This window comes from Haliaeetus leucocephalus, unplaced genomic scaffold, assembly GCF_000737465.1.
Source record: "Haliaeetus leucocephalus isolate CR32 unplaced genomic scaffold, Haliaeetus_leucocephalus-4.0 Scaffold696, whole genome shotgun sequence".
NCBI classification, from domain to species: Eukaryota; Metazoa; Chordata; class Aves; order Accipitriformes; family Accipitridae; genus Haliaeetus; species Haliaeetus leucocephalus.
In genome coordinates, this window is record NW_010973132.1 from 1201222 (window position 1) to 1227983 (window position 26762).

Consider the following 26762-nt stretch of genomic DNA (forward strand, 5'->3'; position numbering starts at 1 on the left):
GTAAGTTAAAAATAAAGTTGAGTGAAATTAAAGTGCAAAGTACAAGCAAAAGGAAATTAAGGTAATATACTGGGCAGGGTATTGAATCTCGTACCTGTTGGGGCTGGGTTCCATACATACACTGGGCACGTTATTGCTTTTTGTAGCTGGCCAGGCAGATCTCTTCAGCACTGAGCACCTCACTGGAGTTTCTGACTTCCTAGGTGACCATGGGTACCGAATATGAAAAAGATCACATCAAAAAGCTGCAGGAGCAGCGTATGTCCATGCAAAAGAAAACCTTCACCAACTGGATGAACAATATCTTCTTCAGGAATAATGTAGGTAGCTCCATCACTTTGGGGATTTTTTTCTGGCTTTTATTTTCTTTATTTCACCCACTGCATTCTTTTTTTTATGTTATTATTTACACATTTTTCCTGAGTGTTGTCATTACACATATATGCAAGCAAGAAAGGCTTTGATTAACCAGAATGCTCCTGCCCGTATCTTTTACCTTACATCTGTCCCCATTGCCCATGTTACCTTTCTTCCCTGAAATTGGGGTTCAGTTTGGTTGACTATATAACCCTGTCATATTGTGATGTCCACTGTAACTTGGTGATCATCTGAGAGGAAGATCTTTATTTGCTCTTCTTTTTCCTCTAAGTAAAGTATCTGCAGATGTCTGGATTTCCCCAAACAATTGCTCAATTCTTAATTTAAGACTTTCTGCTTTGTCTAATCAGTCCAGCTTGAGCTGCTGCTCAATGGCTCTGAAAAAGTTGCCTTAAGTCTAGCAATTTCAGACATACTACCGTGCAAATACAGACCAGTTTGTTTTCAGTAAGTCTCAGACTTCCGAAAAACTTCAGAGCTAGTGTACAGTTGATTTGTGTGTGCAAGGTAATTCCACCATATTCCAAAAGTCTCCAGACTTACTGCAGATAAACTCACTTCAGGCACTAATGATGTAGCTGTGTCACAGTAGGGTATTACATCATCCAAAACCAATTCCCTTTTCTAGAGTCTGTAGCTGATATTAATGAAAATGGACGTTGATGACACCAAGCAGGACCAGGCCTCTTGGTTCCATTCTAGCTCATCACTGTTATATGATGTTTCAGTACTAGATGCAATTTTTTCAGTGTAATGTTTTAAGCTGGTGATTGGTGCAAAGGCAGCCTCAGAGCACAAACTTTAAAATTTATTTTTCTCACCATGAGAGAACTGCAAAACATATTCTCATTTTGCCACCTGCAGAAAGTTAGGTTTTTATGGTGTAGGAAATTATTTCTGTTTAGCTACAGATAAATACATATACTTTCTCATTTTAAAGCTACCTTCAAGTTCAAAGATTAAAATGTCAGTCTTAACTTCCTGCACAGTACTTGTTCATGTATCATAAAAGCACGGGGAAAAAAGCCTGTGAGAGCTTTCCAAACCATATACGGTAAGAAATAGTGCAGAGACTGACCGCTTATCTAGGTCTTCTCAGCAATGTAGTCTCAGCTTTTCAACACACGCTTCAACATGATTGGATCGTACTACAGGACACTGCAGTATTCTTAGTTGCACTGTTGACTACTTCAAATCTAGCACCAAGGATGCTATTGGATTGAATTTGTTAAGCAATCTGTGACTGGTATCTTTATGAGAAGAATGATGCAACAAAGCTATTAAAACTATTGCTGGGTGAGTCATAAAGCAGATATATGAAGGCTTTGTCTTTACAAATATAAATGGAACTATTCTTCACTTATAGAAGTGTCACAGAACTTTTTTTATGGTAATATACTGTAGGCAGAATTTTAAGTTTATTTAATATGCAAAGAGAAATAAAGTTGGCAACTAAACAAGGAGTTTTTCATGGAGATAATCAGTCAGAGAAAGTTGTGAATTCTTGTTCCACACACAGTACAGACTTAAAGTCTCTCTGAGTTGCTTTTACACTTTCAGTGTTTTCTTCTTTCTCTGGAGAAAAAAATCTGTTAAACCGATTAATAATTGGTCAGGAATGAAAAAGCGCATGTCTGTTACTTGTCCTTTTTTTTCCCCTACATGTAACTATTCTCTGAATTAAAAAAGCTACTACTTAACTTCAGACTTTTTTTTTTTTTTCTGAAGACAAAAAGATTATTTACTGTGATTTCAGAATCACAGTAAATTATTGTTGGGTGTGTGGTATGGTTTTAATGTCACTTCTTGATGGCTAGTGGCATAAGGCCAAAAGGAAACGCCCAAGGCAAGTTCTTGTTAGGTCAGAGTACACACTATGTCATGTTGTATCACCCAAGCACTGGGTGACCTCACTACTGGCAGCAATGAAATATATTTTTGTAAAAGATCTTAATCTTTTGCTTAGTGTGAGACTCTGGCTGAAAATATGGAGACTTCGGGTGGTAGCACAGGTCTAAGCAGGACGTAAGAGACTTGGTTGAGACTGTAGAGTAAAACCAGAGTCATTGAATGGGATTATCAGCTCAATTTTTAAATGAAATGCATTGCTCAGAATAAAAAGTTGAAAAGATTCATTTGAACTGAAATAAAAAATGTCAGCACTTCCAAAATGTTTGATTTTGAAAATGTTGACTTTTGTTTATTTTTCAAAATCTCCTGCTTTTTTCTTTATTTGCGCAGTTGTGAGTTGTTGGGATTTTTTACTTCAGCCTACTTTCATAAATAATGTCAGTCCTCCTGCAAATCCATTTTTTGTGAATTAAGATTCATCACTTTTTGCATATATGCACTGACATACAGACGACTCAGTGAAACAGCAAGAAAGTGTTGTTTGTTTAGTATTGGAAGTAGAGGGTTCTCTGGGCCATATGTTCAGCCAGAGCCTGTATTGTTTGACTGGTCTTTGCAGGTAAAGGTTGTGATAGAAGATATTTACACAGACTTGAAGGATGGCATCTCTCTCATGCAACTCCTGGAGCTGCTCTCTGGAGAAGCTTTGCCCAGACCAAACCGGGGAAAGATGAGAGTGCATTTTCTAGAGAACAATAGCAAAGCCATCACATTTCTGAAATCCAAGGTCAGTTAACATTGATATTAGAGATTGCAACATCTTATGTATGTTACTAACTAATTATAGTATTAAGTTCTTTATAATTTTCCCCTCTAATACACAACAAGATATTCTTTGAAGACAGGCCAGGGGTTTTATTAAAAGAAAAAAAAGTAATGAGATTTGAATTTCTTTGTTATTTGAGTAACATGACTTATAAACAGCTAATGTTCCCCCAGAACAAGTCACACCTTAATGAAAATGTACTGCATTTCTATATCTTTCTAGATGTTATGTTTTCCCAGATGTTGGGGGAGAGCAAACACCATTAGGCAAAGGTTGAAGCTACCTGGTATAAAAATGGAGATTTTTAGATCTCTGATTCTAACAGTTGCAAGCCATTGCAGTGGTTTTATTTATTGCAGTTGTGCATCCTCATTTCAGCTACAAATTAGTATGTAGGTTTTTTTTCTTTTCCAAGCAAACATTTTACTGTAGACCTCTCTGGAAAATCATCACGCAAAACTCTGTGCTATGAATTCCAAAGGAGCAGAAGGGTTTCATTGCAGTAGACGTGGGAAAGTATATAATGTCTGGATTTTTGCTAATTACAAAACGAATGCAATACAGCACAGGGCTCCATCTAACATATGCCTGCTAAGGGTACACACCGTGTAAAGCCCAGTGGTACGTGCACATCCAGGCTCTGCCAACCGGACCAGCCAACCATCACTTGTCACATGAGTCCAGCCTCCAGAGAGGGGACCATGCAGATAGCAGGAGCCAGTATAGTGTGCTCAGAATTCTTGAAGAGATACTGCCTTGTTGGCATGAACTACAACCTGCTTGCTGCTCAAGTAATAGTGGAGAAGACGGTCATGGCTTGTTCAGTAGGATGTTTGTACTGTTTGGTGAGCCCAGAAGCTGACTAGCTGGCTGGAGACCAGACAGAGGAGATGGTCTCTGAGTTTGGCCTGCCATCACTCCTTTGGAGGAAAGGAGCACTGAATTGTGTTTCTTCCCTCTCCTTAACCACCAGTTTTCAAAACCCATAGAGGAACTTTAAATCTTTGAGACCACCATCCCTTTGCCAGGCTTTTGCTGAAACTCATCCTCGGTGCATGTGAGAGCTAGGGTGAACATGGGAGCTTGCAGGTATACAGACAAATGAAGATATCACGTAAAACCAGTTTCCTTAAGAAAACAGCCTGAACACCCTCTTTGATAACAGCTTGTTACACAGATATCTCCTTCAGAGAGCTGGACATGAGTACTTTTATGCTGAATGGATATTGGTTTATTAGCAGGTACAGGTAAAAGTGATTGGTCCTGAGAATATCGTAGATGGTGACAGAACCTTAATCCTGGGACTTATCTGGATCATTATACTTCGATTTCAGATTTCGTCTATCAAACTTGATAAGGTAAAACAGTGTCTTTGTCTTTTTGCCTGATTAGAGTGTTTCAGAGACTTTGTAGAGTTTCAGGCTGGCAAGGCCCATTTTGATGATGTTTCCCGACCATTTTGATCATGTAGATCTCGTAATATTACCCAGTTACTCAACCAACAATCTCTAAAAGCAATTTAATCCATTTTATAGTTTCTCAAAGAGACAGAAAACAGTAACTTGGAGATAGATAGGATAATCATGTTCCTCACTCTCTTCCATAAACTTTTGACTGGCTTTTGGCTGCAGGAAGAATTTCTCTGAAGACAGTTCTCTCTAGATTTGAGCTGCATGCTGCTCCTTTGCTCTTTCCCTGAAGAAAAGTATTCTTTTTAAAATTATATAACATGTACTCTGAGTACATGAAAGATAAGATCCTACAAAGGTATTATTAAATCAAAGTTAGTAATTTCTAACATTAGACCTGGATACATTATATTTTGTTTCTGAGTTCTAGTTCACAGTTAAGGAAGCAGATAAACTGAGCTTTGCTTTCCACTTGATTTCTACAAACTTTGCAGAAAAGAAATATATTAAAACTTTTTAACACCTGCATTTCATGTTATAATTTCTGAGTTCATTCAATTCACTTTTCCTTTAAAAAAAACTTCTACTTTCATGTTAAATCATTCTACCTTCATGGCAGATACAATCTGCAAGTCATGACTTTGAGGGGATTGTGAATAGGACAGAAGTAATACAAAGTGATCTTTGGGAACATAAGTGTAAACCCACTGATTCTACTTCCATATATTGTTCACACTGATTTTTCTTTCCCCTACTCTCTTCACAGGAAGAATTTGGAGGCAAAGCTGATGTTCTATTTGCCAATGAAGCCTTATTACTCTGGTGTCAGCATAAAACTGCCAGCTATTCCAACGTGAATGTGAAGGACTTCTCCAAAAGCTGGAGTGATGGGCTGGCCTTCAATGCACTCATACATGCTCACAGGTAAGATCTGATGAGTCAGTTCAGGAGGAGTTGCTCATTGCTGTTTCTAGCTCTGGCACAAGTTGTTCCAGGGTCTGAACTACAAGTATTTGTCAAGAAACTGTCAAATTCTCTCTTTGCCCTTTCTCACTGGAGACTCTCCTTTCTTAAATGGATATTCTCTCTCTGAGGAAGGAAGGACCAAAAGCTCCTGCTTGGTAGTTCCTTTAGTTGGGCATAAAATTGAATTTCCAAGGGAATATCACACATCTGAACAATGCTGCCCATTATTTGGTCTTAGCCCCTCAGTCACGTTCCCATTGCTCTTTTTCAAAAGTTATTATTTTAGAGACTGGTTTTGTGGTATGAACTTTGTGAACATGTATACCTTCTGGTTCAGTTGTAACAGAATAACCAACCTCTCAGACTCTTTCTTTCTCCCTTCTCTGGCCCTCTGAAAAAGTGTGAAGAAAACAGTCCAAGGCAGGAGAGAGAAACCACCTGGGACAACCTTGAACATTTCTTCTCCCATTAACATCTTCTGGCAGCATACCATGGTGGGGTCCTGTAACTTTCCCAGCTGGGATTCACTTCCTTTTCAGAATTGTCTCTCTAGTGGGCTTTGGTTTTCACCCGTCAGTGAAGAGGCAAAATAAGTGAAGGGCAGAGATTTGCTGGGGCTAATACTTCAATTTCATAAGGGACAATTTTCTTCCTGCTACATAGGCAAGGGCAGTGCTCTTGAATGAGGCTCAGCGTCAGACAGAGTAATTTCAGCATTAATGTCACATTCCTTAGTCTTACGAACAGTTTATTATTTATAATCTGGAAGAATTTATGACAAACATAAACATTCCTTTCCACGCTTTGTTCTTCTTGCCCAGGCCTGATCTTATCAACTATAGCTTACTGCGGCAAGACCAGCCCATCAAAAACCTGAACAACGCCTTTGACGTTGCTGAGAAAGAGCTAGGAATCAGCAAACTGCTTGATGCTGAGGATGTGGCAGTACCCTACCCAGATGAGAGATCCATCATGACTTATGTGTCACTCTATTACCACTACTTCTCCAGACTTAGACAAGGCCAGACAATACAAAAGCGTCTTACCAAAGTAAGTGCATTGCTATCTTCAGAAGTTAAAAGTTAAATACGTAAAGCTAAATTTATGTTGGAAATGTTTTTTTTTTGTGCAAGTTCAACTTCCGGGACATTTGAACTGAATCAAATGGCACAGCCATTTGAAATAGCTTTTATTGTCACTTGAATCTTGAGAAGTGTCTGTAGACTCTCTGATCTCTAAAGGGGACTGCATTTATCTCACCGAAAATGAATCCCTTTTTGACCTCACAGCTTCTGTTTGAGAACTGATGAGGCTCCAAGGCCGCTTGAGGCATACAGATCTCATCAGTCTTGGGAGGATTACTGCTAGGCAAAAGCAGACCTAATCAATGATTTTCTGATTTAATAGGAAAGATGATCCCTTATTCTATGAGACTACTTTGGATTTTTATTTCCTGTGAAAATCCTCATCCTTTCTTCATAACTCCTTAGTCAGGTACAAAACGCAAAATGGAGGGGGAAAAAAAAAAAGACATGAAAAACAAGGGAGTGCAAAAGAAGGGGGAAACACTCCGGGGGGTGGGGGGGGGTAACAAAACCCAAAGCTAAAAAAATTTTTTTTCAGTTTCCACATATATTTTGTCTCGCATACAATCATGAGTTATATTAAAAACTACTTGCATCCTGTTGATGGAAAACTGAAGGAATGTTGTAGCTGTTCCACTGAAGACCACTTTCCTTAGGGAGAATTTCTTTTCAACATTCAGAATAATCTATTCTGGTTTTGTCAAAGATACAGAACAGCCCACAGAAAACCTACACACCCAGGATGTGTTCTATGTGAACATCTGGACTCAGGGAACTGCCTGTGCAGTTGAGAGGGGGAATATATTGCTCAATGGGAAGCACAAAAATCCAAACTAAGCCTTCCCTGGTGGTGGCAAGGTGAAAAGCTGTTGCAAAGCAGGGTTTGCTCAGCTAACAAAGTGGTCTGGGACAAGAACAAGATGATCCTGAAACATGTATAAGTAACAGTGACATTCTCTGAAGAGAAGAAGCGTTAGATGAGAGCAGGACCTGGAATTCGGTCAAACAAAGACTCAGCATCAGTGAGGCAAGTGGGCAGTAGGATTTGACTGGTCTACACGTGAGTTGCTGAATTTTGGCCAGGAGACATTATTTTTCTTCTGATAAACCTGAAATAGTCCTTGAGTCAGCAAGCATGGATTAGAGGAACTACAAGGATCGAATAGGCCATAACTTCTACGTTATGGGAAAAAACAGAAAGAGTATTTCTCACTCTGTCCTTTTTCAGCTCTTGTTGTACTCCACTGTTTTTTCAATTTTGTATGGGTATATTTATTCTTTCTTTTCTCTCTTTCCACTTACCTTCTTTTTCTCTCTTTGCCTCCTACCCTATTTTTAGCCTGTCTTCCTGCATTTCTGACACACACAGACATTCAGAAGGAGAACAAAACAGATATTAATCTCTTCATGTCCTTAGTCCCCTCAAATAGGCAGCTCTGAATTTACTAATAGGATTGAGGAGGGAAGCCTGAATGTGTCAAGGAAGCCTTTGAGTTCAGACTAAGTGTGTGACCAGGATGGCAGAGAGAATCAGCTTGCAGAGGTGAATCTCCTTTCCCCCTCCCATGTTGAGGTGACCATGCATTTGCTAGGATCTTTCAGCGAGAACTGGGTACGATGGCAGAAAATACAGAAGGGAGCCCTGATGTCACGGGCTGCTTTTCCTGCACTAAAGGTCGGTGCTGTTTTACTCCTCTTCCAACACTGTGACACTTATTCATTGCCAAGTGTGCTTTCTGGTAGGTAAAAGCAGATTACCACTTGCAGGGATTGGGTCTTTGCTCAGTGCCACCTCCCTTACTAATCTGCCTGGCTGGAGCAGGCGGGCTCAGGGGAATGATAGCGGCAGACAACATTGTTCGGCATTAAACCTGACATCTGCAGGAGGGCTACTGAGTTAGGGCAAGGAAAAAATATAATGCAAAGTAAAAAGGCAAAGATGGAAAAAAATGTAAAATGGAAAGAAAGAATGATTTCATTCTAACACTTCTTATTTTGTCATGGATTTCATTCTAAATGTTTGTTCCAGTGTTTACCTGAACTTGAAATAAAGGCAGGTCAGACCACAAATGAAACAGATAAATGTCCTGGACTTGGAAAATTAGTAATTATTTATCTGTGTTTTATGGAAGGTTATTCTAGGATTTCACCTGGCCTCAGAAGTGACAGCTATCACCACGTTGGTATAGAATGTGATGACTGTGGCAACCTGCTTGTTAAATACTATTTTCCTGACACGTGTTCAACTATTTGAATCCTAAGCTTGGTTTATGAAGATGTTTTCTTTTCTGTTCACCCACCTTGCTTCATTCTGCTTCTTATGTGGCTTGTAACTTCATATTCCCATCACAGATCGTGTTCTTCCTGAAGGAGATAGATGACTTGAAGCTTCTATATGAGCAGATGGTCTCTGACCTCCTGAAATGGATTAAACAGAAGGTGAAAGAACTGGATGATCGTCACTTCCCCAACTCTCTTCAGGAAATGTGGCTCTTCATGGCCAACTTCAAGACCTTCCGCACTGTGGAGAAACCCCCCAAATATCAAGAGAAGGGCATGATTGAAGCTCATCTCTTCAACATCAGGACCAAGCAAAGAGCCAACAACCAACGGCCATACTTGCCCCCAGAGGGGAAGACACTGCAGGATGTGGAAAAGCACTGGATTATCCTGGAAAAGGCAGAGCACAGCCGGGGAAAAGCACTGCAGGAGGAGATGCTGAGGCTAGAAAGGCTGGAACAGTTAGCCCAGAGGTTCCTGAAGAAGGCAGCCCTGCGTGAGTCCTACTTGGAAGACATGAGGAAAGTGATTGGGAAGCAGGACTTCTGGCCGGAGAGCGCAGACAGGATGGAAGCTGCCAGTAAGAAGCTGGAAGCCATTGTGGCAGATGTACTCCCCAGGAGGGAACGGTTCACAGCTTTGGACGAAATGGCCACAGTCATCAGCCAGGAGAACTATCATGGCAAAGATCAAATCGTGAAGAAGTGAGTGACAGTCATGAGACAGTGTAGTGATGGAGGTTGTAATTAGTTGAAATTCTGTGGTGTGGTGGAAGAAAATGAATTGTAGCTATGAATCATAGCTCTGCTCCTCATGAGTAGAACCAGCAGGAATTTCTTCTACCTGTGAACAGTTTTAACAGATAGGACAAATGCTTCATCTTCTTTAAAATTTTTTTTCTTGAATGGTCAAACCCTGAGACTGATTTCTGGTGAAAAATAGTTTTAAGATATTTTCATTATATATGAAAATACTTGTTCTGGCAAAAATTCTATCTTCCATAAAAAATGCTTAGAAGGATAATTTTTTTTTTTCCAAATCAACACATTTCTTTTTCAGTGTGTAGTTTGGGGAGATACAGATTAGTTAAGGCACAAAGTCTTCTCAGATTGATTCCAGTTTGGAGCAAATCTTGAGAAATTATGACTTCTCTGATTATCAATATAGCCTGATTTGAGAATGGCTAAGAATGCCATAGAAATAACTTCTCTTGTGGTATTTCAATGTTTTTCTAAGTTCAGACAAAATCAGAAACCTGTGGGAAAAGTAAGAAAACCAGTTATAAAAGAGTAAACCGAACTCTTTATGAGATCAGACTGTGACTCATGATATGGTTTAGATTAATTTTTTACTTTAAGCAGCCATTTAAAGATGACTACTTTTTTCCCCAAGCCTTTCCATTGTATCAAATGAAAGCAATGTAGGATGTCAGGTATGAGGATCCATAAAAAACAATGTCTGAATTAATAAAAGTCAATGACAGTTGATGTGCTAGTCAAAATTCCTCTCCGTGATCACGCTAATTGGAGAACAACATTGCTTTGACTTGTTTTGTGGTCGTGGTCTGTCCTCTTGCACTAGTGGCAAGAGTTGTGTGTGTTCCTTTAGCTCCCCTAAATCTGCAAGCACTGGGAATCTCCCAGTGCTGCCCAAAGTCTTTGGCCCAAATCAGTCATTTCTCTCCCTTCCTTTGTAGGCAAAACAGCATTTCAAAGCAATGGCAGGATCTTCTGGATCAGCTGCAGAGACGACAACAGTCCCTGGGTACCATGCAGGAAATTCTGGTCCTTCTGAGGGACATCGATGCCATTACAGAGGAGCTGAAAGAGCTGCAGGTACTGAGCCCTGTCCACCAGCACACAGCTTGCACTGCTACCAGTGTGTGTCCCTACCCCCCCCCTCCATGTTCTAAGGACTGCCTGGTGCCAACAGAGGATAAGTCTATCACCTTTAGAAAAAACACACCATTTTTACTTAGATGCCTAACTGCATTTCAGTTCATCATTGCAGGTAACTACATGAGAAAAAACAGGCTTTGCTACAGGGGCTCTCCCTAATCAGAAAGCCAGGTATGGTATTACAGGGAGTGCATTACAGGTTCAAGTTATGGAGTAAAATAAAGATGGGAAATAATATCACTTAAATTTAGAAGTGTAAAAGCAAAAGGGGAATAAAACAGCCTCCTGTTCCCATTCCACATAATTCTTCTTAATTACCTTCTGAAAGTACTCCAGTGATTATACAGGTGGTGACTAGCTCAGGCATATGTCTGGCTTTCAAGTATCTAAACTTGTGAGAGAGAAAAGTTCCATTATAAATGCACAGTGATTGCTTTTAGCAAGAATTTCCAAGTGTTACCAGAATGTCAGAGCCCAAAGTCTTCTTTTTAGCATACGAAATAACTGGTTTCATATTGATTTTGTAATAGCAGGAAGTATATATACATTCTTTGGTCTTGCCTTGTCTTATTTAAAGACAAAAAAATCCTTACGACTACAGGTTGCCTTGTACCTAAGTTGAAAGAGTCATCATGTTATATGAAGTTGTGAATTTCAAATTAAAGATAAGAGCTCTGTAAGTTATGAATCTTTCTGTCCTAGTGTTAGTAAGCAAAGAACACCTAATGATGGTAATGTTGGAACCAGGATAGCCTGAGGATATGGGAGAAGATTAGTAATGAAAGATAACATCCTACAATAGGATTAATAATGGTATACATTGATAACAATTAGAAAGAAGACAGACTTTTAAGCACTTGGTACCTTCATCAGCCACCATTTAAATGCTATGAAGTACTTACTTTCATTATTTAGATAGCAAAGGCAAGTAAGTTCCTGAAACAAAGAAACATTGCAGTCCAATCATACCATGAAATGGAGTATTGTAGAATTCTCCAAACACAGACTGTGAATCAGTCTGCCTACAGATGAGTGTATAGCAAAGGGCTATTCCTTGCACCTATGAATTCTGAGACCTTGAGTGCTTAATCAGTAGAAATAACTTAGGTGAGAAAACAGATGCTTATTTGAAGAGACCATTACTTGCACTGCAGTAGGTAGAAACTCTGGATTGTTGCCATTAGCTTGTGAAATTGAAAGAAAAGTATGATTACTCTAATTAGGTAGCTTTTCAGCTTTACCTAGCTGATACCATTCTTTTACGTTTAGAAGCTATGAGAGTCAACAGGAACCTTTCAACTGATTTCTTTGTACTGAGCCCCTGGATGCATTCTCTGCCAATGTCTTTTGTTTTGTTTGCAGGTGCTAGTGAATTCCCAGGACTGTGGGAAGCAGCTTCTAGAAGTAGTAGATTTGTTGCAGAAGCACAACTTGGTTGACTCGCAGATCTCTTCCTATGATGATAGATTGACACACATCACCCAGAGGACAGCAGAAATCAGCAAGGACAGCACAGTTAAACCAGAAGTGCTTTATGCAAAAGTTCAAATGCTTCGTCAGCTGTATCAGAACCTTACAGCTCTGAGCAAGTCACGGTAGGGCTGTGCTTATGGCTCTGTTCTTCCTGATTAGGATGGCCAATCACTCCCTTAATCAGAAGAAACACCTTCCCAGCATTTGACATTTTTCATTTCTTCATTTATAGAGACATAACACAAGCAACTTGAGTGTCTTGATTGCAGTTGACTGAAAGAGATCACTGGCTTTCATAGATGAATAGCTTCATTCTCAGCATTTATTATGACTTGCCGTATGTGAAGTCTGAATAGCATGTGGATATCTCCTCATCTCCTAGAGGAAAAGAGAAATATAATTTTGTGTCCTTTGTCTTCTTCCATGAAAAAATTAGTCTATGACAAAGAGAAATTAAAGGCATTCAAATTCTGAATTTTCTAAATTCTTCTTTGATTATGCTACCATTGTCTCCATGGGATCCTAGTTCTGACTGAGATATACTGCTTGTTTCTTTGTTTCAGAAAATCTCAACTAGAAGAGGCTTTGAAGCTTTTTGAATTCTTCCGTGACTGCAAAGAGGAAGAATCGTGGATCTCTGAAAAATGGAAGATAGCAAGAACGACAACATTAGGGAAAGATGTCAGCCAGATTACAGCCTCTATTCAGAAGCATAAGGTATCTTACTTTGCTGGTGGTGCCTTGTCTTTGTATTATAGCAAAATATTAGAACATCTATGTCCTTCAGTTCAGTCAGTGCAGCACTTACAAGCAAGCTGTCAACCGCTTGTTATCTCAAGTGTAATGACTACTGTTTGGAACTTTAAAAAAAAGTATAGGGTAGGGTTTTTTTTCCCAAGAGGGGAAAGAAAGTGTAGAGAAGGAATACGCTTCATACTAGACTAGAAGTGCAGCTTCTAGTGAAGACACTGGGCTCTGTATTAGCTCACTTTAGATGGAAGGGAGAAAAGGTTGCTAGTTTTTGTTTTTCCCACCTACCTTTGCTGGCCAAGAGAGATGTTGGGGAGGTAAGAGATGGTGAAAAGAAGACAGATAGCAGCAGGCAGGATGGATAACACTGTGTGAGCTTACAAATCTGTTACCACGTTCCCTAAGAGCTTGCTGTGGACTAATATCAGAAGTTTAGCTATATGACCTAGTGCCTTCTTATGGCAAAGAATCACTGTGAACAAGTGAAGAGACCTGTGGACTTGAGAAAAAGTGAAACAGGAGCCTCTTCTGTAATTTTAATATACATTTGTGTGCATCTGTTTGTGTATTTGTTGCTTCTGGAAGGTATAAGACAGCTGAACTGGTGGATGACAAACAAGTATCTCCTTCAGAGAAGACTGCATAACAATCTTCACATTAAAGGCAAAAAGTAGGACAGTAACTTGTGTGCGTGGAGCCAAGGGGCAATCATCTCAGGGCTCAGTGAAAAGTCATAGGCATGGATAAGACACAGGGCTCTTGGAAACATATGTAATACAGTAGTAGAGAATAGGACCCCCTCTTCGCTCTCAGCTGGTGGGGAGTGAGTTGTGCTGACATGTCTCCTATCCTTCCGCTAGGCTCTCGAAGCAGAGTGCAATTCCCACAGGGCCATATGTGCAGATGTGATGAGGAGGGGCTGGGAGCTGAGCCAGAAGAACCTTGTGCGCCAGGAGGACATTCTGAGGCAGACAGACAACCTCCAAAAGTTGTGGCAGCAGCTCCAAGATGAGGTGGCTGATCGCAAAAGCCGCCTGCAGGCAGCAGCTCTCATCAAACAGGTAAGCAGGGCTCTCTCTGCTGTGGTGTCTGGTATGGGGGACACAGATGTGGCTCAGTTCTGCCCCATGCCCCCACGTGCAGGGCAACAGTGGCAGGATGCCTTCAAGTGTTGTCTTCAAAAAGATCTCTGGCAGCAAAGTCTCAACCCTCCTGCAAGCCAGCCAGGCAGAAGATTTGAGCAGCTGGGAGTTGCTCTAAGTTAAAAATGCTAAACGAAATAGCTCACATAATAGTGCTGATGCAGTCTTTTTTGAGGGTGGGATGTAGGTAGCTGTGTGACATTTTTCTACCCTGAAAAAAAAACCCCAAAACCAACAATGAAAGAAACATGCCTTAAGACTTGGATCAACCATGAACTTCCCAAAGCCAGGGAAATATTTGACCCTGCCATTCTGATCTACACTTTTACACCTACAGACATTCACACATCTGTAAATAAAGAGCTCTTATAAAAGCAGCATTCACAAATCACATAACATTATCTCAGGTATTCTTATTCTCCCTTTTGTAAGTTTTTTGCTCAGTCTTTTGTTTCCATGAGACACTTGAACAAAACTTAACAGCTTTGTTCTTGACAAAGTCTAAATTACCTCTTCTGTCTAGTAAGTTTAACATCATTATGGTGTTTTAGTTCTTTTTCCTTCACTACTATGGGTTTTCTTTTTTTTCTGTTGTACTTTTATTCTGTATCTCAAAATCTTGTTTTGCTTTTTTACAACCATATCCAGGCAGACTGCAAATTCTGGAAAAAAGGAGAAAGCTTTTGTTGTAGACCTAGTTCATTGTTCGTTGTTGGACCATTCCTTAGAACCTTTAGAAAATATCTGTTGGAATTACATGGTGCCTACCAACATTGTACATTTTGGGTTCCTTTTACTGCTGCTATTAAGCACCATAAAGTTTTAGTTAGTTAGGAGGTTTTCAAGAGTTATATAGGCAATCCTTGAATCTGTTTACTAACTGTGATTCTGTGAATTACCTGTGTTTGATGTGATCATGAAATACATCACAGATTTAGAGCTATCTTGTTCATAGTTTTCACAACACCTGGAAGTAACCTTATAGCTACAGATCTAATGGCGTTTGTCCTTATTCATAATTTTCAAAAGAGGAAGGAGCTGGATATAATACCTCCAGGATGAAACCAAGTGTTTTCTTCCCTGTGTTCCTTCAGTACTTTGCTGACATCGATGAAGCAAATTCATGGTTGCGAGAAAGGCAGCCCCTTCTGGCCAGCAAGGACTATGGAAAAGACGAATCGAGTGCTGAAGCACTGTTGCATCGTCACTTGCGCCTGGAGAAGGAGATTGCAGCCTACTCCTCTGAGATGAGACGCCTGAAAGAGCAGGCTGACATTGCAGCAGAGCAAGCTCCAGCTGCAGTAAGTAGACAAGGGGTTGTGTCACATTTTGTTGAAGAATGTAAATTAAATGTTTTTTTAATTATGTAAAATACTTTTATTTTGCCAGAGTAGAATATTCTAAATGACGTAAACAATAGCATTTTTTTAATTTAGAAGAAATTTTTAATTAGAATTGAGGCAAATTTTTAGATGACAAAGTTGTTCATTGGCCATTCGTAGCCCACCTAGTTAGTGTTCTGTGAAATATTAGAAATACATTCATCTACATTAGTTCCCTCTACTGCTCCTCACAAAAACCTTCTCACCCTTTATTCTCATAACCTTACTAATTTCAATCAGCTTTAAAAAGCAGACATTTAATCTAAACATCTTTACAAATTCTGCATCCTAATGTAGTGATGAACCATCCCACAGCTCCAGGAGAAATTCATAGCATCCCAGGATGGATGTTTAAGGCACATGGGAAGAAGTCAACCTTTGCAGATGCCCTTCTTTTTCACTGACTAGAAAGGGAACTTTTGACCTGAGATCAGCTCATTTGACAACAGAAATCAGGGGAGATGAATGGCATATTTCATAGCTTGCTTATTTCAGACTTCTATGATCACTCAATGTTTAGCCAAACCAGTTTGAGAGCTACAAGCACCACTTTAGGTCTTTCCTTTACCTCATCATTCCAACATTAATTTTTATTAGAACAAAAATTGTATTGCTTTGTTATTAAACATGAAAAAGCATGTGACAAGATGGTATCGATGTGCAAATAAAAGCATTTATTCACTAGGACACTTGTAGGCTTTGAAACTGGAAATGTTCAGGTACTAAAACATCATCACAAACAGAACTGTGAGCACAGTCAATTCCTTGGTTTGATGGCAATTTTAAAAATTAAAAAAAAAAAACAAACAACTTTGATGTGGGCACAAAATGAGAATTTTTACTGAATCAAAATATTTTAAAATGAGCTAAATGAAACTTCTTCTTTTAAACAAAACTAAAATGTTTTTCAGTTATTTGGTTCATTCTTTCAGAATAAAACAAAGGAAACAGATTCAAACAAATACTGGAAATGTTTTGTTTAAAGGGTCAGGATGCTGTGATTTGAAATAGCAAGTCAAAATTTTCTTTCCATGTGAAATTTTTATCCAATCAGAAATACTCATCCATTGATTCTGTTAAATTTTACTTAACAGACAGTGAAGACGGAAGCCCCAAGTGACTTATATCAAAAGACAGCTAAGCTACCATTCAGTCGAACCTGGGCAACATCTGAAACTGCGTTCCCTGGAACCTCCAGCCCAGATGTTCATTTTCTTCCAGAGAACATCTGGAAGACCCAAGATGAAATAGATTCACTTTACAAAAATCTACAGAGCATGGCTGAGGTATAGTATCCCCTCCAGTGGGATAGTCAAGTCCAAAGGAATGCGAAGTGAGGTTAAGTGCTGTGCTGGCTTCTGCTTTTCAGTTTAATAATGTTCCTCAATCCTGTGAAGTCCTGTGGGACTTCAAGGCTTGAGAGTATCATTGATTATCATTGAAGTTTTGTATCAAAACACAATTTATACTGGCAAACTTCCTATTTACATTCTAGTGTTTCTACTTTATGAAGAGCGGATTCTTTTGTGTAATTCCCCCGCCCCCCATGTTTGCTTGCTGCAGGTCCAAAATCTTTGGGCTCTCTTACCTGCTACCAGAAAAAATAAAGGACCATAATCTACTTTCTCCATTTATTACTTTTCACCCCCACCTGCCACAATCCTGCCCTAAGAACCAACAAAAACATGTCATTTTACATATTCCTGAGATTACTGAGGTAAATCTTCAGTCAGCAGTAGTAAGCAGCACAGCAGCCTTGCTGCCTGTCAGGGGCTGAGCAGTCTCCAACTGCTTCTTTTAGGCTTTTAAACCACTATTGCTCTGGGAAGAAGTATTGTGATCTTAAGGCAACATGTTCTGTTCTCTTTCAGCAGTGTCTGGCAAAACTACTAAGCTACCACCTGTGTACTGTAGTTTAAATGCAAGGATTTTTTTTTTTTCCTTCAAGCAGCAAGGAGTTATTACAACAATACTTAAGTCTTCACCTGTTTCACAGGACAGAAAAAAGGCTCTGGAGGACATGATTGGATATTACCGCTTCTGTAGCTCTTGCAAAGAATTTCAGTCATGGATGAAAGATAAAGAGAACATCTTCCGGACTCTTCAGCCTCAAGCAGACAATGTGGAGATCATGCAGCAGAAATATCAGGTACCTCTTTACCCTGCTCACAGATGACATCTTTTAAATCAGATTGATCTTGGGAGAATAGATGAAGTTGAGAAATGAAGTTTTGAGAGTCCATTAATTCTTTTCAACTTACAGAGTCATGCATAGATCAGATGCTTCTTTTGTATAGACTGTGCCAAGCTCATTGAAGCTGATGTAATTATGTCCCTTTAACTTCTCCTGTCAACATGGAATTATGTACAAATATCATGGTATAAGAGGACTCTGTTTGTTATTTGTCTTAACCCACTTGAAGAAGAATGTCAGATGATGAAAAAATCCTGCAGTGCACTTGCATCCCGGTGGAGTGGGACATACGTGCATAGGCAGAGCGTGCACACCAGGGGAGGTCAGGAGGGCTATAGGGGAACTACATGTGCAGGTGTGTATGGTGGCCAGCAGACAGGTAAATGGAGAAGCCAACTCTGAAAGTCGGACATGAGTGGATATGACAGATTATTGAGAATCGTGTCCACAGAAATGGAAAAACCTCAAGTTCTGCATTCTTGTATATTTTCTGTTTTAGAGCTTTTTAATGGAACTGGCTGCAGGCAAAAGCCAGCTGGGGGATATTGAAAACTTAGCGGTTAAATATGGAAAGATCAGTATCAGCAAATATTCTGAGATCCAGATTTGGCTGAAAGACATCAACAGCAGGTAAAGGTGCTACCGATAAAACAAAGGACTATCTCATGGGGGCAGTTGGAGAGCTGACCTTTCACACCCGATCTAGACTACACTGAGAGATTACCCATCTAAGAGATTTTTAACTCCCAGAATTGGCCTGAGGGGAGGTTTTTATGTGTGGCTGAAGTTTGCTGTATTCAGGGGCGACTGTTGCCACCAGACAGAGACTGGGGCCTGGGCTGGGCCTCGCAGCCGGGGCCTGTCCCACTGCCCCAGCCAGGGAAAAGGGCAGGTGGGAGGGCAGCCCATAGTCCCCATGGCCCGACTAGTCTGTGGCGAGGGGCCAGGGCTGCAACCTGGCCGGGAAGCCTGTTTTTGGTGTGAGGCCTGGGCCTGGGCCAGACTGTCAAGGGGCAGCGAGGGTCGCCTGCTCCCTTTGGGATGGACAGCCAGCATGGGCAGAGGGGCCTCAGCATGCAGGGCCTGTCCCACAGGGAGGCGAGCAGGGCAGGCCTGGGATGGCAGCCACGGCCAGAGTTGAGTCCCAATCCTCAGAGCTGCCTGGCAGCCTATCCCCACTGTCACCAGTGGGAAGGGGGCAGCCCTCAGCTGCGCTGGCTCTAGGCTGGCCCTGAGGCTGGCGTCATGCCTCCAGGACTGGGGGGTGCTTGTAGACCCCTGACACCGAGATACTTAAACTGCAGCAATTCGTGTACGTGTGTTAAAGCACAATGTGAATCCACCCACAGGTGGTGGCGATGGATTCAGAGCAGTTCTCTCTGTACTGCACTGCAGCAGCTGATTTGGTTACTTGAACATCAGGGTGAGGGTGCCCTTCACAAATATTGAAAGGAACATCAAATCCTGTTTGACTTCACAAAGTATGTTTAGTACCTGTTGTGTACGTACTCTTGGTACCACACCACCCAGCTGGAACTAAGAGGCACAGCTGGGTCCTGATTTTGACTACTGTTGTTTATTGGCATCGTGTCCAGTGTGTTCTGGTCACCTGAGCAGGGTCCCCTTGCTTGACATGGCACTGAGATGAACTTTTGAGGTTGCAGGGGCATGCTACTGTTCACCCCTTCAGCCCACTTAAGTCCTGATGAAATCTTTATACAAGACTTTTTCTGAATAGAAAAGGGATATAGCTCGTGTATAATGAAGGCTGCAAATTGAACCTGCTCTCTAGGTGAAGGTAAGTTTTGGGGTAGTGCCTGAGGCTAGATGCAAGTAATCGGGTTATCTCTCTCCAAGGTGGGAACGCATGGAAGCTCTGAAGGACGAGAAGGGCTCTGAGCTGATTGGGGTGGCTGATGTGAGGACATTTCTTCAGGACTGTCAGAGCATAGGAGTGCTACTGCAAGACAAGATGGTCCAACTCAGGGATCTGGAACCAGGGAACTCACCTGCTGGGCTGGAGTCAGACAAGCGCAAACTGTCTACAGTTGAGAGAGAGGTCCTGGTGATAGAGAGGAAAATTGAATACTTGAGGAGTGTTGCAAAATCGTAAGGAACCTGCTTTTTGTTTCCATATTCTTTGCTAGTTCCCTAAGATAATATTGTAAATTATGGCTGTAAAGAGAATGAGCAGCTTGTGAAGTTTTTCTCTAAGTTTCTCTTTCTAGCAACCTGAAGAGCTCACTTGCCTGCTGGATTGAGATCATATCTCTTGAGTACGGTTGGGTGATTGGTGAAGTGATTGCTTCCAAACTTCACTGTTGTAGGAGGATAAATACTACAGGATGTTTGTGGCTCTAACAAGTTATCTCTACTAATGGGAGTTACTTCCACATTTTGATACCCTAGGTATCATTTAGGTCCTGAAGAAGGTAATCAGGGGAAGCAAGGATGAAGGAAGAAAAATAGCAGAGAATTGTGCGTAGGAGTTTGAATTTGAAATATGAATTTAAAGGTTTTTACTTCTTTAAGCTTTCTGTACATTCACAATGAGAATGATTCATTGAACCACAACAGTGTTACCAGAGTCTTTCACAGGGATGCACTTTCTGCAGTACACCATATTCACACCAATATTTCTTGCTAGTGTGGAATATTTGTTGCCTTAGCTGACTTTCTTTTTAATGGAAGTGTAAATATCCAAATCCATTCCTTTTAAAGAGTATTGATTCAAGCTCTAAATGCCTGAAATATTCATCTAATTGAATGTATTTTATTTCCTTTGTAGGATTAAGGACACCAACCCTGCAGAGAGCAAAGCCATCACTGAGCAGGTGGAGAACATGGAGAGGCTTCTGGCAGAGCTCAAGCTGGAGATCCAAAAGAAGCGGGGCATTCTGCAGTGGGCCCAAAATCAACAGTCCTTCCTGCAAGACAGCCGTAGGCTCCTGCTGTGGGCAGAAGGCATTCGGGAGAAACTGAGCAGTGAAGAAATGGGTGTGGATGTGGCTTCTGCAGAGCAATTGCTGAAGGAACATCAGGACCTGCTGAAAGAAATTAGGTCTCAGAAAGAAAGGTAGAGAGATTCTGTCTGGGTGGGCAGAGTGGGGTGATATGACAACAGTACTGTGAAGATGAAATATGTCTATCGTGTACATAAATTGTGTATGAAAGTGATGCTGAGAGTTTATTCAAATGCTCTTGAAGCTTAGTGTCAAAAGGACACTGCAGAACACAAAATCCAGTTAGCTTTTGCATACTTACCCTGATGGCTGACAGAGGGGAAAGGAGGAGCTGTATATTTGGAGTAGTATTCCACAAGCTCTCCTGACACTCGGATAGTGCCATCTGCACTTTATTTCGGTTCCCCCAGTCCTTCCCTTCTCAGGCCTTATGCTTCCAGTTGCCATCATCTTCAGTTCTCCTTCTGCACTGTTATGAAGTTCCAGATACTGAGTTGGCCCTCCTCTCCCTTTTAATGGGAAAGCTTGCTTGTTTGGGCTTTCAATCCAAATGGCGAAATCTCACCTACTGCCTCCAGCATGTATCCCTGGGCAACCAACCAGCTGTACTTTGTAGTGCACAACCATGGCTAGCAGAAAAAGAGTGAAAGGGAGGGAGGGAAGCTTAATGTCTAGGCACTGCCAAGAGAGCAAAGAGCTGTGATGAAAGACAATTCATATATACCCTTCTGCAGTGAGGTCTCACTTTTCTTTTTGACTCTGGGAAGATTTGTGCAGCTGGAAGAGCTAGGGCGCAAAGTAATCCATGAACAACCCAGTAATGGCAGGACCATAGATGTCCACCAGTCCATGGAGAGGCTTGCCAAGGAGAACAAAGAGCTGGAAAAAATGTGGGAACAGCGACGGAAAAAGCTGCAGGATGGCCTGGAATTGCAGAAGTTTAATAGGGAGGGAGACCGTATCAATGCAGCCCTCTCTGGCCATGAGGCCTTCCTCCGGGGGGATGACCTTGGGGTATGTACAGCAGCTGATTTTGTTTTCTCCTACTTTGTCTCCCCATCCAGGGAGTAGCAACAATTTTCTTAATTAGATCAGTTTTCTAATTCTTATGGTCATGGCATTTTAATGCTTGGAAACTAGACTTTAAGGTTCTTATTAATGTTCTTATGTTCTTACTCAATGAGAATGGAGCTCAATGTCTCTCAAAAAAAAAAAAATCTTAAAAACAGCTAGAGTTGTGATTTGTTGCTGTGTTTGTACATGTCAGATGGTTTATATACAATTGACAACTCAGTTTGGTGGCTAGCCATTAAAAAAAAGGGTTCGGCTTGACCATAATAAATTAATTTTTTTTGTGAAGTAAAAACCTGACTTTAAAAAAATAAAGCCTTTTCTTTCCATTGAGTATTTTAAGACCATTAAAGTAAATGAAGGGAAAAAACAAATGCAGGCACTATTCACAAGATCAGTGAAGGTGGAGGCTGTGGTATCTCATCACCTTTTATGTTTTCAGCTGAAACTGAAACCTCAAAACTTTTGGGTCAGCTTAGTGGAATAAAGTTTTACTTAGTTGCAGCCTTTCGTATTGCATGTACCTAGATGTGCCAGAGTGCTGGCGTAAATTCAGAATGCAGATTTTCTTAAAAGGTGAAAATGGAACCATAATGGAAACATAAAACTGAAGAACCAGATACGATACAAACCTAAACACCTGCTGCTTGTTTGCAGCCCTGAACATCGTTAGGCATATGAAAAATATACACTATATCTCCTGCCTGTAAAGGAAGGGGGAAAATAAGGTCCAAATTTTTTCTCGTTGCTACAGAAACAACACATGACCAAGAAAAAACTTGATCTAATTTTCTTCCTTAAATGCAGGACCACGTAGATGCTGTTCGAAACCTGCTGAAGCAACATCAGGAATTTGAACAACTGCTGATGGCACTGAAGAGAAGAGTTGAGGCACTTAATGAAAATGGGGTGAACCTAACAGAGAGCAGGCACTTTGCGTCTCATGTGTGAGTCCAAACTCCTTCCTTTTTTATTTAGCTTTAATAAACAATCCAGTATGATTAGGGTGAGATGAAAAACTTTCTCTGAGCCAGGATTTAGCTGACCTCCAAGCTGTGATCTGCTGGATGGGGGGGTGGCGGATTTTTTTCAAAAAACTACAGACTTCCTGTGCTCTCAGGACAAATAAGTGAAATGCTTTAGGTTAAAAGTGGCATTTGACAGAATGCTAGAATAATTTGTCTTGTATCATAAATTATATATAGTGTTAAAACTTCTTTAATGTAAACTCATTAAATGCTTACATAAAACATTCCTTCATTTATCAGTATGACATATTAGAATTAATGTTTGCTGTTAAAAAGTTACAGAAGACTTCACAAGGAAATAACTCATCAGGAGCAGCTCCTTCACGGTTTTGTTGAAGCTGAACTGTCATCTCTAATTCCTTTTCTGTGCTAGAGCCACTATGATCTAGTAAGGGGACCTCTGCATAAACAAGAATTAGGAATATAGGGTCAGAATGGACCTCTTGGGTCGAAAAGACTGTGTTCTTGTGATCACAGTCATAATGTCTTGAAAATTCCCTCCACAAATTTATAAAACTGATCTTAAAATCTGATTTCTTGCCAGTACTACTACCATTAAAAGGCCATTCCAGAGCCTCATCACACTTACATCACAGAGAAAATTATTAGTTAAGGTGGAATATTTGGGAAAGAGAAAGGTCTGGTTCTTTTAGTCACATGTACGTGACTGCAATTCACTAATGTAACGCAGCCATACAAGAGTAAAATCCAGAGCAGGTGGCAAGCAATAGCTGCTTTCCAGGTGAGCCCAGCATGGTCATGGGACAGGGCTGTATATCCCTTCGTCCTGTCAACAGAGGTGTTGAACTAGATTCCATTTATATCATAGTCATGACTACAGTACAACCAAGGGGAACTAATATGACTAGTACTGCATTGGACTTCCTGTTTTTCTTCGTAGTATTGAAGAGAGAATGGTCACTCTCCAGCGAAGGTGGGAGCGGCTGATACAAAGCAATGCCAAGAGAAAACAGAGGTTGTTGGATTCCCTACAGCTGCAGGTAAAAGGACTGATACTGCAGATTTGGTCAGGCATGTGTGAAATAATTTTACCCTTTCTCTTAATATGGGACAAATCTCAAACTGCTGAGCGTTCCTACTGCAGCTTACTTTCTCTTTGGCTGTAAGACAGAGAATTTCACTTTCCAGGGAGCAGGTGATGCATTGGTGATAACTGTGACAAAGCCATAACCATAGCAAAATATCAAAACAAAAATGGAGATGAATGAAAAAAATGGAATGAAAAAATCAACAGGATATTTTGTCTACTGGATAAGTTTATTCTGTTCATTACTGTTCTGGGCCTTAATAATTTGTTACAGTTACTTACAGTAACTGTACTTTTGGCACCAAATTTAGCTTCCAGTGCTGAGATACAAACTTATACTGGAGGACTGGACCACCTATGGTTAAAATAGTCTGTCAAAAATGCAAGCCTTCACTGACAATTAAAGGCAACAGATTAGTAAATGTGGTAAAAAAGGGACTAGGAGATATTACTTGTCAATGGTTCAAGATCATACCTCTTCAATTAAGAGTGTTGATTATGTAGAACAACTTCAATCTGAAAATATATCACATTTCCTAACTGTTAGAAAAAAAAAATCAGGGCTTGATCCTAACAGCAAGGACGCACCTCAAACCCACACAGAATCAGAAGTTAAATTAATTTAATCCTGTTTGTTTCTGTAAGGAGTTTAATCGTGATGCTGCTGAGCTTTTGATATGGATAGAAGAGAAGTACAAGATTGCATCAGATGAATCCTATCGTGATCCAACAAATGTTCTACGCAAACTGAAGTGGCATGAGGCTGCTGAGAAGGAAATGATGGCTAATGAGGAGCACTTTGCAACACTGATAAAGGTGATGGCAGTTTTGGAGCTAAGGCTTCCATCTTGTCCCAAACTTCATAGATGCTGGTCTGCTCAAAAAAATGATGTGCTGTGTTTCTCCAGAAAGGAAATCAGCTGATTCAAGACAAACATTATGCTGCAGTTTCTATCCAGGAGAAGATGTCAGAGCTTCAAAAGAAGTGGAAAGAATTGTATGGCAAAATGATAGAGCGAGGTGACAAGCTGAGACAAGCTGGGCAGCAAGAACAGCTCATGGAACTGCTCCAGGTCAGGAGGTGATGGGGAACAGAGGGGAGGAATGGCCTAGGAGCCTGGTTCTTCTGTTGTGTGGTCCTCATGAAAAAGAACAGAATACCATCCAGATAAAAGTGTATTTTAAGGTGCCCATTTTGTCTACAGTCTCAGGAGAGAAAACCCAATGTAACACTGACCAGGCTCACTCCAAAGCTATGAGCAGGTCAACAGTGCCAGCACAGCACCAAGACACAAAGCTGTTGAACTCATGCTCTGCACTGCATCTGTGTGGCCATCTTGTACTGGGAAGACAATCAAAACTCTCTGTATGGGTCAGTGCTGTGCAGACATAACTGCTTGCTTGGAGTCAGTTTGGGGGTTGGAGGCATGGCACTGTATTAAGTACATTGGCATCCAGGCAAATTGTATAAGAGGAATAATGCGCTGTGAAGCTGTTTCAGTACCAGTATGTCATGGAACTGCTGTTCTGTTGTAGCTACAATCTGAAGCCTTTGAAGACTGTTTTGTATCATGTCAATGAAGATAGTTCAAAGAGACTGTTTTTAACGATGTGCTGTAGTGTCTCAGAGGGAAGAGTGCTCCAAAACAGTATGCAAAACAAAATGTTCCCAGGAGTTGCCTCTTAGAGACACCTGGCCATCATGTTACAAAGAAAGGACATATGGATTTAAAAATTGTGTCCAGAAAATGGTCGTGGGAGGGGCTGAGTGAGAGAAAATTATGTTGAAAGGTCAGTACGAGTGTGCTGTAATCCTTCCTGGCAGGATGCCAAAAAGAAGATAGAGAAAATTGAGAAAGTTCTTCAGGAATGTGAGACAGGCCACGATTTGCGCTCCAGCCGTGATCTACTCAAGCAGCACAGACAGCTGGAAAATGAGACGCATGAGCTGGCAGAGAAGATGAACTCTATTGTATCTCATGCGAGGAAAATGGCTACCAATCACTTTGACTCCCAGAGGATTCTGGATGAAACACAGAAATATCTGAAAAGGTGAGGTGTCACTCTCTTTTTATCTCCACCCCTTGTGACAAATAGCATTTTTTGTTCTCCCTTCTAGAAAATGTCTTTTCGTTTATTAAGTTTAACCCATATTCAGGAATGATTTCTCCTCCCAGTTGTACCACAAGTGTGCTTTGATCTGCACCTACACAGCTGCCTGTTGACCCACCTCAACCTTTATTACTGGACCTTGCTCCTTGCCTGTTGCCCTCCACTTCTAGTCCTTTGCTTATCTACAGGTCTCCCACTGCTTTCTAAGAGGTGCAGTGATCCAGCATTTAATACTGCCTAGTTCCTTAAAACATCACAGGACAAGCCTACGACTTCAAAAGTGCAATCACTTCCTCTGCTTATGTTTAGTGTTATTGTATAAGTCTACTTGCCAAAAGTGGCCTTCTGGAGAAGAGATTCTTGTATGTGCAGCCAGCACATTGAAATTTAATTGCAAAGAAGTGTCCAGTGTTTTCTAATCTTCACAGTGGTATCATAGCCTAATTCCCTTGGCAGAATCAGGATAAAGCTTTGTTTTAACATATATTTAATGGATGACCCCTAGGTTTGAGTCTTTGCAAGCACCTCTTGATGAGAGGCGTAAATTGCTGGAAGCTGCAGTGGATCTCTATGAGTTCTACCATTATCATGACATGGAACTGAACTGGATTAATGAACGATTGCCTATTGCCCATTCCACCAACCGTGGGAAGTCCTTGGATGTGGCTCAAAGCCTGTTGCAAAAACACAAGGTAACTTGTTTAATCAAGTGTGTTATAGTGGCACTTTGCATTTCACCTCAGGCTGCAAACCAGCACCTGCACAGTTCTCCTTTACCTTCAGGAAGGCTGTTGCAAGCAAAATGTACTGCCACACTTTCAATGAGTACATTCACTGATTCCAGCACTGGCCCAGCTAAAATGGTTCCAGTGGATTGAGACAAGTCAGCAATGTGGTGATGATTTT

General features: G+C 40.8%; 1 protein-coding gene across 1 annotated transcript in view; it reads left to right on the forward strand.

Moving 5' to 3' along the window:
* The first annotated feature begins 209 nt into the window (after positions 1–209).
* SPTBN5 (spectrin, beta, non-erythrocytic 5) overlaps positions 210–26762 on the forward strand; it is a 99780-nt gene continuing 73227 nt past the window's right edge. The window contains exons 1-23 of the mRNA XM_010580055.1: positions 210–320; positions 2849–3016; positions 4294–4413; positions 5231–5388; positions 6252–6480; positions 8868–9499; positions 10492–10630; positions 12056–12288; positions 12730–12883; positions 13777–13977; positions 15153–15359; positions 16535–16726; positions 17437–17589; positions 18134–18264; positions 19492–19743; positions 20423–20710; positions 21365–21611; positions 22476–22615; positions 23598–23697; positions 24390–24560; positions 24653–24817; positions 25570–25796; positions 26362–26548. Coding sequence (XP_010578357.1) covers positions 210–320; positions 2849–3016; positions 4294–4413; positions 5231–5388; positions 6252–6480; positions 8868–9499; positions 10492–10630; positions 12056–12288; positions 12730–12883; positions 13777–13977; positions 15153–15359; positions 16535–16726; positions 17437–17589; positions 18134–18264; positions 19492–19743; positions 20423–20710; positions 21365–21611; positions 22476–22615; positions 23598–23697; positions 24390–24560; positions 24653–24817; positions 25570–25796; positions 26362–26548 — 4605 coding nt within the window. The remainder of the gene's footprint in view (positions 321–2848; positions 3017–4293; positions 4414–5230; positions 5389–6251; positions 6481–8867; positions 9500–10491; positions 10631–12055; positions 12289–12729; positions 12884–13776; positions 13978–15152; positions 15360–16534; positions 16727–17436; positions 17590–18133; positions 18265–19491; positions 19744–20422; positions 20711–21364; positions 21612–22475; positions 22616–23597; positions 23698–24389; positions 24561–24652; positions 24818–25569; positions 25797–26361; positions 26549–26762) is intronic.